Raw genomic sequence first — 15,831 nt, 5'->3', positions numbered from 1 at the left:
TCACAGCAGATAAACAGTAATGAGTATTTTGGACCAAACCACTACACCCCTGTAAATGGAGAATTTGGGGTTAGATCTGTCTTTTGTGCAAGGGAACTCTCCCTGCTTTGAAAATCCCATCAAGAGTCCGTGTTCCCTGGAGGAAATCCCAGAATCCCAGAGTAACTGAGGTTGGAAAACCCTTCTAAGATCATTGAGTCCAACCTGGGCTTGATTCCCACCTGGTCAGCAGCCCAGAGCACTGAAGGCCACGTCCAGGTGTTCCTTGGACACCTCCAGGGATGGTGACTCCAAACCTCCCTGGGCAGCCCCTTCCGACTCCTGACCACCCCTTCCAGGAAGAAATTCCTCCTGATTCCAACCTGAGCCTCCTGTCAGAGAGTGGGAGAGAGAGAGAGAAGGTCCCCCTGAGCCTCCTTTTCTCCAGGCTGAGCCCCCCCAGCTCCCTCAGGAGTTCTCCAGACCCTTTCCCTGCTGCTCCAGCCCCTTCCCCAGCTCCGTTCCCTTCTCTGGACATGCTCCAGATCCTCAATGTCTCTCTTGAATGAGAAAAAACACTCCCAGTTCCTCCCGAGGTTTAAACTGACTTAAACCATAAAAGTTCTGAGCCCCTCTTTGTAGATGTGAAAGGAAAAATAGGACGTTCAGATGAACAGATGTCCGTGAAAATCAGCAGCTGGATTTCCCATTGCACTAGACCTGTCCCTGGGCTCTCTCCCAGAGCCCACCAGGCCGATTGCTGCGGCACTCGGTGGCTCTGCGGGACAAGAGCAGCGCTGTGTGTAATGCACGAGATATTTAATTAGCCCTGGGTTCGTGCTGAACCTTTGAAAGGAACAAGGAACGTGTTATTAGCACTTGTTTTATTATTACTCTTAATTAAAATAATGAGGAGCCTCAATCCCAGGTGCAAGGTCCATGATTGCAGAAGCAAGGAATGAACGTCGGGGTCGGGAACGTGCGGCTCCAGCCTGGCACAGGGACATCGAGTGGTGCCGGTGCCAGTCCCCATGCCCCAACACCCCTCTGGCAGTGCCAAACCCACCCTGTGCCAACAAGGGTTGAAACCCAGCCAGGCAAGAGGCTCCAGCTCGGGTTTGAGTCTGACTGAAAACCTTTGTGGGAAGAGGAGATAAAATCTCCAATGCGAATCCTTTCTAAGCAATCCAAGGTTTCACCTACGCTCCCGGCTGAGCCGGAGCCATCCAGCTTGTGTCACTCGTGGAAGGGGAAGCTTGGGAAGGGCCTGAGGAATGGAGGCCGGGAATCTCCCCTGAGCTGGAGTTCTGCTATCTCCTCACACATCTGCAGAGTGAAGCAGGAAAGCAGGAGAGGCTGCAGGAAAGGTTGCAGAACTCCAGCAGGAAACGGTCCCCACCTTCCCCTGCCACAAAGGCCTCAGCAGCGAAGGCACTGAATCCCTGCAGAGAAACATTCCAGGGAAAATCTCTCCCTCTCGCACTGTTTACAACCACCACAGATGGGTTCAGGCAGAGCCAAGTGCGTAAACACAGAGTCTGTGGATAATAAATGTTCCAGACCGTTGGTGAAACCCCCTCAGCCAACAACAGGGGAGTGGCAGCTCTGCTGCTCAGCTCCAGCTGCTCATCCCACATTTTATGGAGCTGGAAGCTTCCCCAGTGAGCCACTCCTGGCAAATGGGGGCTTTGCCCTCTCCTGACACTGAACCATGCTGTAAATCAAGTCCCTCCAGATGGGAGATAATTTTATAAAAGTCCTTGCAAGGAGTTTCAAAGATAAACTGAGACTTTTCCTTGAGTTTCAATGCTTCCAGACAGTTGTTTATTAAGTCTTATCAGAGGAACAGAGCCACTAGTGTGACCCAGGTACAGCATAGAGCACAGAAAGGCAGGAGTGAGGCCTCTCTATCAAGAATTACACAGCCTTTTAAAGATATTTTAACCAATAGTTACTAAAAACGTACATTATTTTCACTTTCCTACCAATTATTCAGTAACACGGCCAGGAACTGCAGAATTTTCTATCCAATCATCCCAAACTACTTTTACTGCAGAACATGGAGCAGTAGAAGAAGGAGAAGAAGGTTTAGAGAACAACAACAATCCTCCATTTTGATCTTTTTTACTCTTATCTATGTACTACAACGAGAAGCCCAAAACCTCTAAATTTTTCACCCTGTGACAATCTTACATAGTAGTCTATCACCTAATTCACACCACTGTATTTTCTATATCTTGTCTGACCATTGGTAATTTTTTCCAAGATTTGAAGCTAAAACAGTGTTGTTCAGGGGGGTAAGAACCCTTCAAAACAGACAGAGAAATATTCTCAGCACTCTGGGTTCCTCCACTCTCCTGCCCTCAGACATTTCTCTTTCCTTCCCTCAGTTCCTGAAATTTACACCTGAAACCCATTTTTTTTCATTTTTCCCTCCTCACCTCTCTCACGTGACAGCAAATCTCCTCCCACACATGCCCAAAAATCCCTAAAAGTGCCGTCTAACTACAGCCTAAACCAAACCTTGCAGGGAAGTGTTTCTGGGTCCATTCTGTATGCTGGGATACCGAAGCTCAGCTGTGAATGCACCAGTTTGAGGGATCCCAGTGAGTCAGCAGAGCATCACCCCAAATCCCTTGTGCCTAATCCCCAGTGCCATCCTGATGTTGACACATTCCTGCCTTTTATGGGACAAGAAGATGTAATTGATGGGTCAGATGGGCATGACTTGTACCCAGGCATGGAAGACCAAAGTTCACCTGTGATTCACGGGAAAATCCAGGTTCCCGAAGTGTCTCCTACCTCACATTGTTGTGTTTATGTTTCTCTTGAGCTTCATCCCTGTCCTCCCTGTCATCCCTGAGATCATTCCAGAAGTGCTGGAAGCAGGACAGCAACAGCAACACTTTGTCCTAAATTAAAGAATTCTGAGTAAAATCAGAAGAGAAAATAACCAAAAACACCTCTGGGAGTGTGAGCAGGAGGTGTCCAAGGAACACCTGGACGTGGCACTCGGTGCTCTGGTCTGGTTGACAAGGTTGGGATTGGTCAAAGGTTGGGCTCAGGGGTCTTGGAGTTTTTTTCCAACCTCAATGGTTCTGGAAATCTGGGATTCTGTTTACCTCAAACCCTCCTATCCTGGGACTTGATACAACTGCCCACACCATGTTGCAGAACCAGACTAAAACAGCACCTAAAGCCCCAGGGTGGGTTTGCTTGGCCAGGTTTTGGTGGATGGGGATCCACAGAGGTGGCAGGACCTGCGGGCCCATGGACAGGAGCCCTCTCTGGAGCAGGTTTGGTGGCAGGACCTGTGGGCCCATGGACAGGAGCCCTCTCTGGAGCAGGTTTGGTGGCAGGACCTGTGGGCCCATGAACAGGAGCCCTCTCTGGAGCAGGTTTGGTGGCAGGACCTGTGACCTTGTGGCTTTGGTGGGCACCTGGAGGAGAAATCCTTGATGGGCAGGCAGGTTGGAATCATCAGTGAAGGACAGATTCAGGTTAATGCAAGTCTCTGATTGAGATATCCAGCCCCATTGGGCAATTCCTCTGGAGTATTCCTGCCCCAAACCTAATCCGCAGGGATTAACACCAATAACCACCTGTCATTGACGTGGAAGTCAATCCCGTTGAGCTCCTGGTCCATGTGACCCTGAGGAATTGGCACTTCCAGATTACAAACCCCTCTCCCACCTGATCCACGTTGTCCACGAGCAGATCCATTGGTGTCAGTGCTGGCGTCACTTCACGTGAAATTCCTTCCAATCTCGTTCATAGGGACGTGAAGGAATTAACGAGCTATTAATAATTACAATGCTGAAAGCACAGAGCATCAAAGGGAAAATACGGGAAGCTGAACACAGCGGATAGAAATGGGAGCTGTAATTAGGGATGCCTCATGTCCCAGATAACCCTTTGGAAAAGTATAAAAGGTTTCCCATCCCAGTTTCCTTCGCTCGCTGCTCTGCTCCAAAACAGTTCCATCCCCACTGCTAGAAGGGTGAGTCCAATTTTTTTCTTCTCCTGGAAATTCTTTAAGAAACTGGATGATTTCCTGTGAGTTTGGGTAGAATTGAAGTGTTGGATACTTCCTCCTCACCTCTGGATCTTGGTCGTGATGAAGACCAAGTTCTTGTTATCCACAAGAGCAAATTATTAAAACAAATGCCAAAATAAAACAAATAAAGGCCTTGAGCAGAGGCTCAAGTCAAACCAAAGCAACAGAAAGGGTGGAAAATACAGAGAGAGGAAAGCCAGAGGGTTTTGTGGAAAAGGGACTTGGAGATTTCCACGCACGAGGAACCAGAGGGTCTGGAGCTGCTCTTGGGAAATGGATGTTTGGACCATTTTTCTCTGGAATTTTTCTCAGGAAATCAAGTCCCATCCATAAAGGATCCTGGGCTTAGTGAGGGATTAAAGTACCTCCAAACCAACACTGACACTGCTTTCTCACCCCTGAAAAACTGGAAATTAGGAAGAAAATGGGGAATCCCAGAACAAATGTCTATAAGCTCGTGCCCGCTGTGACCGTTCCTCTCTTCCCTCCAGCTCTGCCACCACTCCAGGACAATGTGCTCCCGCAGGTCCTGCCACAGCCACGAGACCTCGTGCCATGAATCCAGCTCCTCCTGCCACGACTCAGGGCCCTCGTGCCACTACACCATCCAGAGGCAGCCTGTGCAGAAGTTCAGCTACGTGACCCCCTGCTGTCCCCCGGTGCAGCCCTGCTACCCCCCGGTGCAGCGCTATTGCCCCCCGGTGCAGCCCTGCTACCCCCCGGTGCAGCATTCCTGCCCCCCGCTCTGCCCCCAGGTCACCAAGAACATCTGCAAGCTGCCACCGTCATACCCCAAGTACTGAGAGCAGGATCCAGCCCGGCACTGGATCACTGCTGCCTCGGATGCTCTCCACGCCTAAAGCTTGAATCGATGGTTCTTTATTCCCAGTTTTAATTTGGTCCTCGAATTCCTCGTCCGTGGTTAGAATTTGGTTGCTGGTTTTGCTCCTATTTGGTTTAATTTGCTCAGCACGCACGACCCATCTCAGACCCATCCTGGGAAGGATTCTTGCTGCTTTTCACCCATGTGACAACCGCCAAAAGAATAAAGTTTGATTTCCAAAAGTAAAATAAATATATGGTCTGTTTATTCTTTGACCTTTTTACTTCAGAATAATTGTTACTTCTGACTTCTTAGTCGCCACTTCGCACTCTTTGCTCTTCAAGCTGAGCACAAAATGTCCCTAAAATTTCAAAATCATGAAAGCCAGTGATTCCAGAGGCATTTCTGGAGCAGGTGAATGCTCAGGGACCTCATTTGCACCCTGCTTATTTTCATATTGATATACAGAATACTTATTTATACATTTATATCCAGAAGGAATTCCTCCCTGGGAGGGTGGGGAGGCCCTGGCCCAGGGTATTCCGTGGATGCCCCATCCCTGGCAGTGTCCAAGACCAAGTTGGACAGGGCTTGGAGCACCCTGGGACAGTGGGAGGTGTCGCTGCCCATGGCAGGGGTGGCACTGGATGATGTTAAAGGTCCCTTCCCATCCAACCCATTCCAGGATTCCACTTAGTGCAGAACTGTCTCGTTCAGTCCCCTCCTCAGCAGCTCCTCACACTTCATTTGTCCCTCTGAGTCAGAGTCACAAACATTTTGAGGTGTCTAATAAATGCAAATAAGCACCTCGTGGGTTTTCCTAACCTTACTTCTTTCACCAAGCTCCAAATTACTGTTTTCCATGACAATTGCAGACACTTAAAATAAGTTTGAGATCTCTCTGTACTTTTTACAACCTCAGACTTTCCTTATCTCCCAGTCCAGCGGAGACACCAGTTCCAGAACAGGCTCTGTGGCTGCATCAGCTTCCCCGAGAGCTCAACAACCAGACTCAGCTTAAATTAATAACTCTGAGAGTTGAATGAGCTGATCTTTAATGTCCCGTCCAACCCAAATCATTCTGTGATTCCCTGATTCCATGAATTCCTCCTGCCTGACGGAGAACTGACACAGGGACCTCCCCCAAAAAGGAGTTTTCTCCACACAGATGAAGCATTTCTACATCACTCACAGCTCACAACAGTTTCCAGAAGACTTCAGATTTTCCTAAGCAAGGACTGGCTCTAAAAGATTCTCTTGAATCCTTTGGGTTTCTAAACCGCGGCCTAGAAAAATAAATAAAAAGGATCATAGAATCATAAAATAGTTTGGGTTGGGAAGGACCTTAAAGATCATCTCATTCCCTGAGCCATGAGTTGTTCCTGAGGCACTCACCTGGATAAAAAAATCACAGGAAAGGGACAATCACCCATTTTATTGTCCTAAAATCTTGGGCTGATCTGAGGGAAACTTGGAAGCGAAGAGCGAAATGCTGGAATGAATAAAAGTTACAAAACTGCTTCAATAAGATGGGACCCCACAGAAATTTGGGGTTGAAAACAGGTTGCCAAGAGGTGAAATCCTCACACAAACCCTTCCTGCAGGGGATTTGAAACCCCCTTGTCTTGGGGTGACCATCCAGGAGGAACGTGAACAGGAAAATATTGTGGCACAAACAAAAAAACAGCTGATGGTTTGCAAACAGAATGGAAAAAATTGGGATTGAGGATGTCCTTTTGACGTCACCTCCGGAGTTGAGGCGTTGGGTCCGAGGTAGTCACCAGGACCTCCCTCTAATGAAGTCCCTGGGAGTTGTGGCTCTTAATTACAGTCCCTTGTGTCAGGAAAAAAAACCTATCAATCAAAATGTGAGTCTGCCACAGAGAACCAGGGGCAGCACGCCGGGAAGGAGTCAACCCTCCGGAGTTGATGCAATCCCAGTTGCCCAACGACAAATCACTTAATAACTCCAGGGATAGGTTCATTTTTGCCATGGAAATATGCAACTGCCTCCAAAATTCCCTTCTAAGCAGGTTGGGAAATTCGTTGCTTATTAAAGTGCTGAGGAAAAAGTCATCAGTGTTTTTTTCCTGACTGCGTCAAGTCGGAAATGCTAAAAATGAGACACAGGAGATAAATATGAATATGAGGGTTTGTGTCAGCATTGCCAAGAGGTGCCTAATTCCTGGGACAACCGTTTGGGAGATATAAAAGTCCAGCATTCCCTGTCCATCCTTCACTCAGCATCAGCTCCCCGTGCTCTTCCTCTTGCTCCAGCCAAGGGTGAGTTGGATTATGTTGACTTATCTACTCTTGAGCGGCAGGAGTTCACAGAGTTCTGTGTTTAGACCTTGCTTTTGCCTTAGAAATTCCTTATTTTTGATGATTGGGTGCCTGAATACGCACAAGGAGTGTTTGGTTTGCTCACGGGTGGGATGACAGAAAAATAGGAGTAATCGAAGGAGCAGATCTGCAAAGACATGGAGTCTTTGGGAGCCAGCAAGGAATTCATTCCCAGACTGGCAGGTGATGCAGACAGTGAGAGATCAGACAAGTCAGAGCAGTTTTAGAAGGAAATTTTACCTTAAAAAGCCAACAGGAGCATCTTGGGAGGGAAATTCCCATCAGAGCTGGACCATCATGCAGTGTCCTCCAAAAGGAAGGGTCACAATGTCCCATACATCACAAAACAGAGGGAAACAACATTTCCCATTCCAGTCCTGAACAAGAGCCAAGGAAAACGCAGAAGGTCCCAGTGGGGCAGCTGTCCCAGCCTGACAATCTCTCTCTTCCCTCCAGCTCTGCCAGAACTCCAGGAAGATGTGCTCCCGCGGGTCCCACCACGACTACGAGTCCTCCTGCCACGGCTCCCGCTCCTCCTGCCACAGATCCTGGTTCTCCTGCCTCAGATCCCGCTCCTCCTGCCACGAGCCGGAGCCCTCCTGCCACTACATCCAGAGGCAGCCAGTGCAGAAATGCACCTACGTGACGCCCTGCTGTCCCCCCGTGCAGCGCTATTGTCCCCCTGTCCCCTGCTGTCCCCCTGTCCCCTACTGTGCCCAGGTCCCCTGCTGTCCCCAGGTCCCCTACTGCCCCCAGTACACCAAGAACATCTGGACCCTGCCACCGGCATGTCCCAAGTATTGAAGAGGATCCAGTCCCGGCAGCTGGAGCCACCGGCTCCTCCCTTGGACGCTCTGACCTCGGCTCGTCTCATCCACGCTGAAATCCCTGGGTCTCTGCCATGTGGGATCCTGGTGGGGATGAAATGCTCCCCTAATTAATATTCATGGTGTCATTCTTGCTAATTATTTGGGAAATGTCCTTTCTAATTATTCCTGGCATCGTTGCTTTGTTGGGAATCTTTCTGTCTTGCACTTCTGTTTCAGACTCGTCTGGGTGTGGGAAACAATAAATCTGATTCATGAGACCCTCGTTGCCTTTGAATTCCTTTATTCTCTTTTTCCTTGATTTTTTTTTTTTTTTTTGAGGGGTTTTCAATTCAAATTTCTCCGTATTTCCAAAGTATCCCAATATTTGGTGGGCAATAATTCCCGGGTTTATTTGGGAATGAATAGAAAGCACATCAGTAAAGGAAAGGGGGAGATGGTCAAAGGTTGGACTTGATGATCTCAGAGGGCTTTTCCAACCACAGTGATTCCAGGAAATTAAATGGAAGGGGAATAAGTAGGTCACAGTTGCCAATGCTCTTTCTCAATATGTAATAATTGACTCCGAGCTCTATTTCAGACCTTGCATATAAATTTTCAAACATCTGAAACCCTTTGAGCCTCTGAAAACAGAAGGCCCAAATTCCTCTGAAAGAACTGCGAGCAAAGGACAATGAGAATTTCGAGATCCCGTTTTCCTGAGCAGGCCCTGAATTTGAAAGACTCAGAGATGTTTTTTGGGTGTTTTTGGAAGTCTGTTGAGGAGGTAGAAAGATTTTGGAGAACATCAATGTGATGCTCCAGGCCAAAGCCTGGACAAAAGGAGAACTGTCACACATGCTCCCACTTTGTCACCTGCGAGGCTGCTGAGGGACCCACACCTGAGTCACCAAACATCCCTGAGGAATTCCTGCAATCCTCCCCTGCTCCACAAAACTCACCACAAGGAACTGGCTGCCTTTAGCCTGGAGAAAAGCTGTGGGACATCCCCAATTTGGGAGGTCTTCCCTTCCCAGTCAGTGAATTGCTCTAATGGGCAACATTTTCCCAGGTTGAGGAGTTTCCTTTTCTTACACTTCAAATTCTGAGTCAAACAAGGTCATAAATCCAGCTTTAGGGCCAAACTTCCACCAGTAGTGACAAAACCCAATATTTGCTCAAACTCCAGCTCCTCTTCTCTGAATCCTTTGGTGAGGTCAGGTGAAAAAAAATGTGAGGAATCACTGAAAGAAAGAGAAACCAAGGAGTGGGAAAATTGAATATCCTCAAACCTCATGCAGAGCTCAGAGTCAGATGTTATCCTCTAATCTTACACATTAATAACCTTTGATTCACGTGGAACAACCTTATGGGATCATCCGAGTCATCTGCCAAGTCCAGGGACACGTGAAGAATCAGAAACATTTTATTTCTCGCCATTCCAGGGAGCCAAGGAGATCCCGCCGGATTTTCCAGCATTGTGCCATCCCCAGGAATTGCAGCTGGTAATCCCATTTCCTCTTGGCATTCGACAACAGGGGAATTAAAATCCTGAGCTGTCACCCAACAGGAGACCAACCCCAGGAGTCAGCATTTCTGAATCCTTTCTGCCCCTGATGCAATCCCAGTTGTCCCTTGTCCCTAATTAACAACCATCACATTAGTGTCAGTCTCCAGGAAATGGGAGAGAGCTGCCTTCCAAAATCCCTGCCTCAGGAATCACCGATGGGACTGGACCCGGTGCGTCAAAGAGGGAACACCTAAAAACAGGGGAAGTGCAAACATCTGCGGGATTGAATGTGGAATTAATTAAAGTGTCATCGCAAGGAGGTGCCTCACGGCCCAGATAACCTCGGGAGAGTATAAAAGGTCCCTCAGCACCGTCCTCGGCAGTCGCTCGCCTTCGCTTCCAGAAACTTCTCGCTGCAGCTGAAGAGGGTAAGACCAATTTCACTGTTTCTGTTCTTGCTGACAGAGAGGAAACCTCCACCAGGGGTTTTTATGGATCTCGTGGGAGCTGGGATTTAGGGAAATGCCTCTAAGGGGTGGGGAATGGCAGATGGAGGGACAAGGATTCCCAGGAAAGGTGCAGCCCACGGAGGGATCCTCAGGTGACACAAACTCTGCAGGAACTGAGGTTTGGGAGATGGGCTCCTGGGGCTCCAGTTGATTCTCAGGGACCTGATTTCACACCCCAATCCCCAGAGCATGCCCAGCAGATCCAGGGTACGTTGGGACTGGATTGGGCCGGTGAAACAAAGAGAGAAACATTTCACTGGAGATCTCAAGAAAAATACCATTAAAAAGAAAAAGGAGGGGGAATGTAAGAAGTGAATCAGCACCTCCTCTCACCACATTGATCCCTTGCTCCAAACAGCTCTGCCAGAACTCCAGGAAGATGTGCTCCCGCGGGTCCTGCCACGACTACGAGTCCTCCTGCCACCGATCCAGCTCCTCCTGCCACTCAGGGCCTTCGTGCCACTACACCATCCAGAGGCAGCCTGTGCAGAAGTTCAGCTACGTGACCCCCTGCTGTCCCCCGGTGCAGCCCTGCTACCCCCCGGTGCAGCGCTATTGCCCCCCGGTGCAGCCCTGCTACCCCCCGGTGCAGCGTTCCTGCCCCCCGCTCTGCCCCCAGGTCACCAAGAACATCTGCAAGCTGCCACCGTCATACCCCAAGTACTGAGAGCGGAACCTGCCCCTGGCACTGGGATGCGCCGGATCACTCCTCACCCGAAGCTTCCAGCTCACCCCAGTGCTCGTGGCTGTTCAGCTTTGTCACTTCTCTCCAAGCAAAGCCTTCTAAAACTGTAGGAGGTGATGCAGTTTTAGGATGAAACCTCTCGTTTAAGGAGCTCTGAGCTCTTTATCTTTCCTCTGCCAGCGCTGGGAATGGTTCCCTTCTTGCTTTGCTGCTTCGTTCTCCAGCAAGACAATAAAAATGGTGTTTCAAGCCGACCTAACAGTGGTGGATGTTTTCAGTCAGTGCTCCGTTAAATAGGCTGGATCGATGGGCCAAGGCCAACATGGTGAGGGTCAACAAGGTCAACGGGGTTGGTCCTGCCCTTGGGTCACAATAACCCCGTGGAACACTCCAGGCTGGGGGAAGAGCAGCTGGAAAGCTGGGAGAGGAGCTGGGGGTGCTGGTGGGAGCAGCTGGACGTGAGCCCAGGGGTGCCCAGGTGGGCGAGAGGCCAATGGCACCTGGACTGTAGCAGGAATAGTGTGGGACTTTCTTGTTTTCCACAACTCCCTGACAGGAGGGGGCAGCCAGGGGGGATTTGGGGCTCTGCTCCCAGGGAACAGGGACAGGACAAGAGGGAACGGCCTCGAGCTGTGCCAGGGAAGGATGAGGGTGGACATCAGGAGGAATTTCCTCCTGGAAAGGGCAGTCAGGCCTTGGCAGAGGCTGCCCAGGGAGGTTTGGAGGTGGCCTCCATCCCTGGAGGTGTCCAAGGAAAGCCTGGACATGGCACCCAGTGCTCTGGGCTGGGTGAGAAGGTGGGGATCGGGCACAGGTTGGATTCGGTGGTCTGGGAGCTCTTTTCTCTGCGATTACTCTGGGATTCTGTGCTGGTCTGGTGGCATCTCTGTTTTCTTGTGGGTTTGGAACTGTGCTTTAATCCCTGGAGCCTGAGGAATGCCAAGGAAACATGAAATCCATGGAAAATGCCTACAGGCCCAGCAGTGCTGCCAGGAGCACGTGGGGTGAATTCCTGAGGGAAACAAATCCTTGCCCTGGGCTCAGCAGATGTTGGGGGTTCAGGTTTCCAGCCTGACCTGTGTGTTCATGTTTTCCCTGCATGTTTCTGCTTTCAGAGGTGCTGCTATTTTCGGAACCAAAACAAAAGCAAACCCTGCAGGGTCTGGAACTTGGAATAGCCTCAATTAACCAGTTTCTACAGCGTAAAGTAAGCGAAGGTTTCCCCGGTGTGATTCATCCCTCATCACCCATCCCCTGGCGTGGGAAACAGCCTGGAATGAGCTGAGTGCTGCAATAGCCAGTAAATGACCAGTTGGTCAATAAGTATTTGGAATTAGTTATTTATAGGTTATGGAGAAAATGCTCATTAGAGAGGAATGGGTTAAAAAGGAAAAGTTGCAGCCGGGCCAGAGAGCAATGAATGATTCACCTGCCTGGGGGCTCTGGCCCTTGCTAAGAGGTGGCTCAGCCTCACACCAGCCTTAAAAAATAATTTTCTTACTCATTCCTGCCCTCCCTGCAGGTGGGAATTGAGCTTCTGAGGCTTCCTGGCCACAGCAGTGGTTTGGTCTTCAAGTAGAGACTTTCACTTCCCTGCGCTGCCCCAGCTTCCAACTTTCTCCTCTGTCACTGACCACAGCACATTTTATTTCCTTTTCCAAATCCAGAGAAGGCCATAAAAGTGATAAAGGGACTGGAGCCTCTCCCCTACAGAGATTGGGAATGTTCAGCCTGGAGGAGAGAAGGTTGTGTGGAGACCTCAGAGCCCCTTCCAGGATCTTCAGGGGCTCCAGGGAAGCTGGAGAGGGACTTTTCCTCAGGAACTGCAGGGACAGGACACAGGGAAGTTATTTCAGAGTGATGGAGAGGAGTTTTAGGTGGGATGTAGGGAAAAAATTGTTGCCTGTGAGGGTGGGGAGGCCTTGAAGAACCACAAACATTTGGTGAGAGAAATCCTCTCTCCCTCCGCTCCAGGTCGCCTAAAGGGACATTTCTGCTCTGCTGAGGATGCATCAAATAACGACCCAGTGGATTCCACAACCAGGATAAACTGTGAGGAAAGCCCCAGGGATTAACGAGGAGGAATTTGCCTCGGCTGTCTCCCAGCAAGGATTGCTTTCCTGCATCCGTAACTCTCTGATCCAAACAGAGCTCTGCGCCTCTGGGCATCTTTCAGAGCCTGCTGAGTCCTTTCACTCAGTGTAAAATTTAATTGGGAAATTTGCGTGGCCCTAATTTGAATATTTTCCTGTATAAAATCGGTGATGGATCTGTGGGTCCACCTTGCAGAGCTTTAAACACCTCTGTTCACATCCAGCTCTAACAGTGGGGGGTTTTTTGGCCCACTGGATGAATCCATGCACCAAATCCGTACAAAGTCAACAAAAAACAGCCTCATTTTGGCCAACTTCTCTTCTTTCACCTCCCTGCTCAGGATTTCTAACGCTGGCGTTTCCTGACGCTTCTCTGCAGGCTCAGAAATCCCCTGCAGGTCACCCCAAGCCTCCTCGCTTGTTGACCGCGTCCACAGCGGGTTCAATTTCAATCGCTGATTATGTGATAATGGGCGGCACCTAGCTCAAGGTCATTAACACGACTGAACAGGATTGGAAATTGAGCTCGGAGTGAACAGGAATGTTGACCTTGGGGTGACCTTGCCTGGAGAAGTGGTGACTTCATGGTCCTGTGAGTTCTTGGAAGCAGGACCAGCTCCTCCAATTGTGCCGTAGCCAAACATCAAGAGCAGAACTGAGGGGAAACAGAGGGGTCACATGGAAAGTTCTGGTGACCTAAAGTGTCCTCAGCATCCAGGATCTGGAGGAGCAAACAAAGCCCAAATCTCCCCTCCTTCACGGCAGGAGAAGTCGGGGGTCTCCAGGGATGTAGGGGATCCTTTGATGCTCAGCCCCCAGCAGGAGCAGCCGTTGCCCTGGGGGTGACCTCAGCCACCAGACATTTCACCTGGTCACTCCCAGCCTGGGGTCACTCAAAGCCGTGGGTCCCGTGAGCTTCCCCTGACCAGAGAGAGATCATTTTTTATAAAGTCATGGTTTAATTTGAGATCCTTGAGATGCCCAGGACATCACGTGGGGCCTTGGAGCTTTTATGCAAAATAAATATTAACATCCATCATTAATGACTGATCACGACACGATCATTAACATCAGCACTAATGGCTGCCAGGGGGTGACTGGGAGCTGAGCACGGAGTTATTCCAGAATGAACATCCGTAGGTGGCTCTTCCATTACTCCGGGGCATCTTTGAATCTGAAAAGAATTGAATAGGAATTTCGCAGATCAAGTTATGCTGAGCATAAACAGGATGCAAAACTTCCAGAGCAGTTTTGCATTTTGCTTTTATATAAATACATCAAAGAGGAATTGGAAAAATACAGGCTCCGATTTGACCCAAACCCAGTTCCAAATTCCCACCATGAATTTGCAGTGAAAATGGCTGATATTGGCAAGGCCTTGAGCCTGACAGAGCTCAAGGAGAGTTTGGACAACGACCTCAGGCACACGGTGGGATTGTTGGGGCTGTGCAGGTCCAGAGGTTGGACTGGATGATCCCTGTAGGTCCCTTCCTGCCTGGGATATTCCATGATTCCATTATTCTCTTCCAAGGCCAAGGGCGTGTGGTTTTCCACGCATGGGTGGGATGAGATGTCAAGAACTTTCTGGGTTTGTCCTTCTGGTCACCCCAGAGAAGGACTTTGGGCTCCACCATTTCCGCAGTCAAACACAAAGCACGGAACCATGGAATTGCACTTCCTGGAATTCTATTTTAAAAATCCTATCAAGGAGAGACTGACGTCCAGAAGCTTCTGCACGGCTCTGGAATCCACTGCACCTCGATCTTAATTAGGATTTTTATGTTAATTAATCATCTCCATGCAGCAGCCTTACCATATGCAAAGCGAGCAGAAACAACCCCTTCCAGCGTCCCACAAGAATTAACTTGACATTAAAAAATTGTAAAAAATTCACACAACAAATTGATAATAACCCAAAATTGAGGGGTTGGTCAAAAGCCACGAGGCAGAAGATTAAACACATGGAGGCCCATTCGGTGAATAAGTACAGGCTTAGTGCGTAAATCACGGATTGCTGGGGGGTACCTCATGTCCGGCAGGACAATTCCGACCTCAATAAAAGGTCTCCAGGTGCCTCTGCTCCTCACACACCTTCAGCTCTCAGCAAGAACAAGAACGGTGAGTGTTTCCTACCAGGGATCCTCTGTTCTCATTCGGCTTTGGGCAAGCAGTGAGTTGAGGTTGTGTCTTGGTGTCTGATCTCTGCAGGGCATTGGGCTGGATGGACCTTTAAAGGTCTCTTCCAACCCAAACCATTCTTTGATTCTATGGGTTTGTGATTCTATGGTTTTGTGATTCTATGGGTTTATGATTCTATGGGTTTATGATTCCATGGTTTTAGTGCTCGATGGTTTCAGGAGTCCATGCTCTACAGCTCTCTCTGAAATCCAGGTTCTCATTGCGATGGAGCCAATTCGGAGCGATGCTTCTTCTTCTTCTGTTGATGCATTGTCTCTTGCTAAAGGTGGAGAGAGCAGTGGAAAATGAACTTCTCGGGGTGGAAATTCAGGGAGGGAACATTCTGGATGAGCACAGGGCAGGCAGCTCCCAGGAGAGTTGAAATATTTCTGGGACAGCAACAGGTGGCTTGATTCCCGTGAGGATCTTGGGTTTCCAACTCAAGACAAAGAAATAGGAAGCAGGGTGGGAAGTGGGCCTGGCCAGTGTGGAAAGATGGGTTGAATGTCAAAGTCCTTTGTGTTCCAGGTCCTCACTCCGGCCACCCTTCACTCCTCTCCCAACACCATGTGCTCCACTGGATGCTGTTCCACGGGATGCTGCTCCGTCGTGAAGAGCAAGACCGTGTGCTGCAGCCCGTGCCCGAGGGTCGTGTGCTGCGAGCCCTGCCAGAAAACCGTGTGCTGCTCCCCGTGCCAGAAGAGCGTGTGCTGCTCCCCGTGCCAGCAGTCCTGCTGCTGCGACCCCTGCCAGAAGACCGTGTGCTGTGAGCCGTGCAAGAAAACCGTCTGCTGTGACCCGTGCCAGCAGTCCTGCTGCTGTGACCCGTGCCAGAAGCCCTGCTGTGA

General features: G+C 49.6%; 4 protein-coding genes across 4 annotated transcripts in view; all 4 read left to right on the top strand.

The window, feature by feature from the left end:
* Nucleotides 1–3,892: 3,892 nt before the first annotated feature.
* Nucleotides 3,893–5,111, top strand: LOC121661067 (putative small proline-rich protein 5). Its single transcript, XM_042020824.1, has 2 exons — nt 3,893–3,979; nt 4,528–5,111. The coding sequence occupies exon 2, from the start codon at nt 4,549–4,551 to the stop codon at nt 4,837–4,839; it is 291 nt and encodes a 96-aa protein (XP_041876758.1). The 5' UTR covers nt 3,893–3,979; nt 4,528–4,548; the 3' UTR covers nt 4,840–5,111.
* A 1,922-nt stretch (nt 5,112–7,033) lies between these two features.
* LOC121661064 (putative small proline-rich protein 5) lies at nt 7,034–8,289 on the top strand. The gene is made up of 2 exons (XM_042020820.1): nt 7,034–7,142; nt 7,659–8,289. The coding sequence occupies exon 2, from the start codon at nt 7,680–7,682 to the stop codon at nt 8,004–8,006; it is 327 nt and encodes a 108-aa protein (XP_041876754.1). The 5' UTR covers nt 7,034–7,142; nt 7,659–7,679; the 3' UTR covers nt 8,007–8,289.
* A 2,117-nt stretch (nt 8,290–10,406) lies between these two features.
* On the top strand, nt 10,407–10,966 carry LOC121661065 (putative small proline-rich protein 5). The gene has a single exon (XM_042020822.1). It carries the CDS (start codon nt 10,407–10,409, stop codon nt 10,692–10,694), a length of 288 nt encoding a protein of 95 aa, XP_041876756.1. The 3' UTR covers nt 10,695–10,966.
* A 3,852-nt stretch (nt 10,967–14,818) lies between these two features.
* Nucleotides 14,819–15,831, top strand: part of LOC121661086 (keratin-associated protein 10-1-like) — a 5,815-nt gene continuing 4,802 nt past the window's right edge. The window contains 2 exon segments of the mRNA XM_042020853.1: nt 14,819–14,923; nt 15,512–15,831. The exon segment at nt 15,512–15,831 is cut by the window's right edge and continues 11 nt beyond it. Coding sequence (XP_041876787.1) covers nt 14,834–14,923; nt 15,512–15,831 — 410 coding nt within the window. The 5' untranslated portion in view covers nt 14,819–14,833.

The sequence above is a fragment of the Corvus kubaryi genome, unplaced genomic scaffold (assembly GCF_017639235.1).
Source record: "Corvus kubaryi isolate FWS band 111438036 unplaced genomic scaffold, C.kubaryi_AGA036_p1.0 37052, whole genome shotgun sequence".
NCBI classification, from domain to species: domain Eukaryota; kingdom Metazoa; phylum Chordata; class Aves; order Passeriformes; family Corvidae; genus Corvus; species Corvus kubaryi.
This window is presented reverse-complemented; position numbering and strand designations above follow the sequence as displayed.

Coding starts and splice junctions, on each gene's coding strand:
- LOC121661067 (XM_042020824.1), top strand. CDS start 4,549: ATGTGCTCCCGCAGGTCCTGCCACAGCCACGAGACCTCGTGCCATGAA.
- LOC121661064 (XM_042020820.1), top strand. CDS start 7,680: ATGTGCTCCCGCGGGTCCCACCACGACTACGAGTCCTCCTGCCACGGC.
- LOC121661065 (XM_042020822.1), top strand. CDS start 10,407: ATGTGCTCCCGCGGGTCCTGCCACGACTACGAGTCCTCCTGCCACCGA.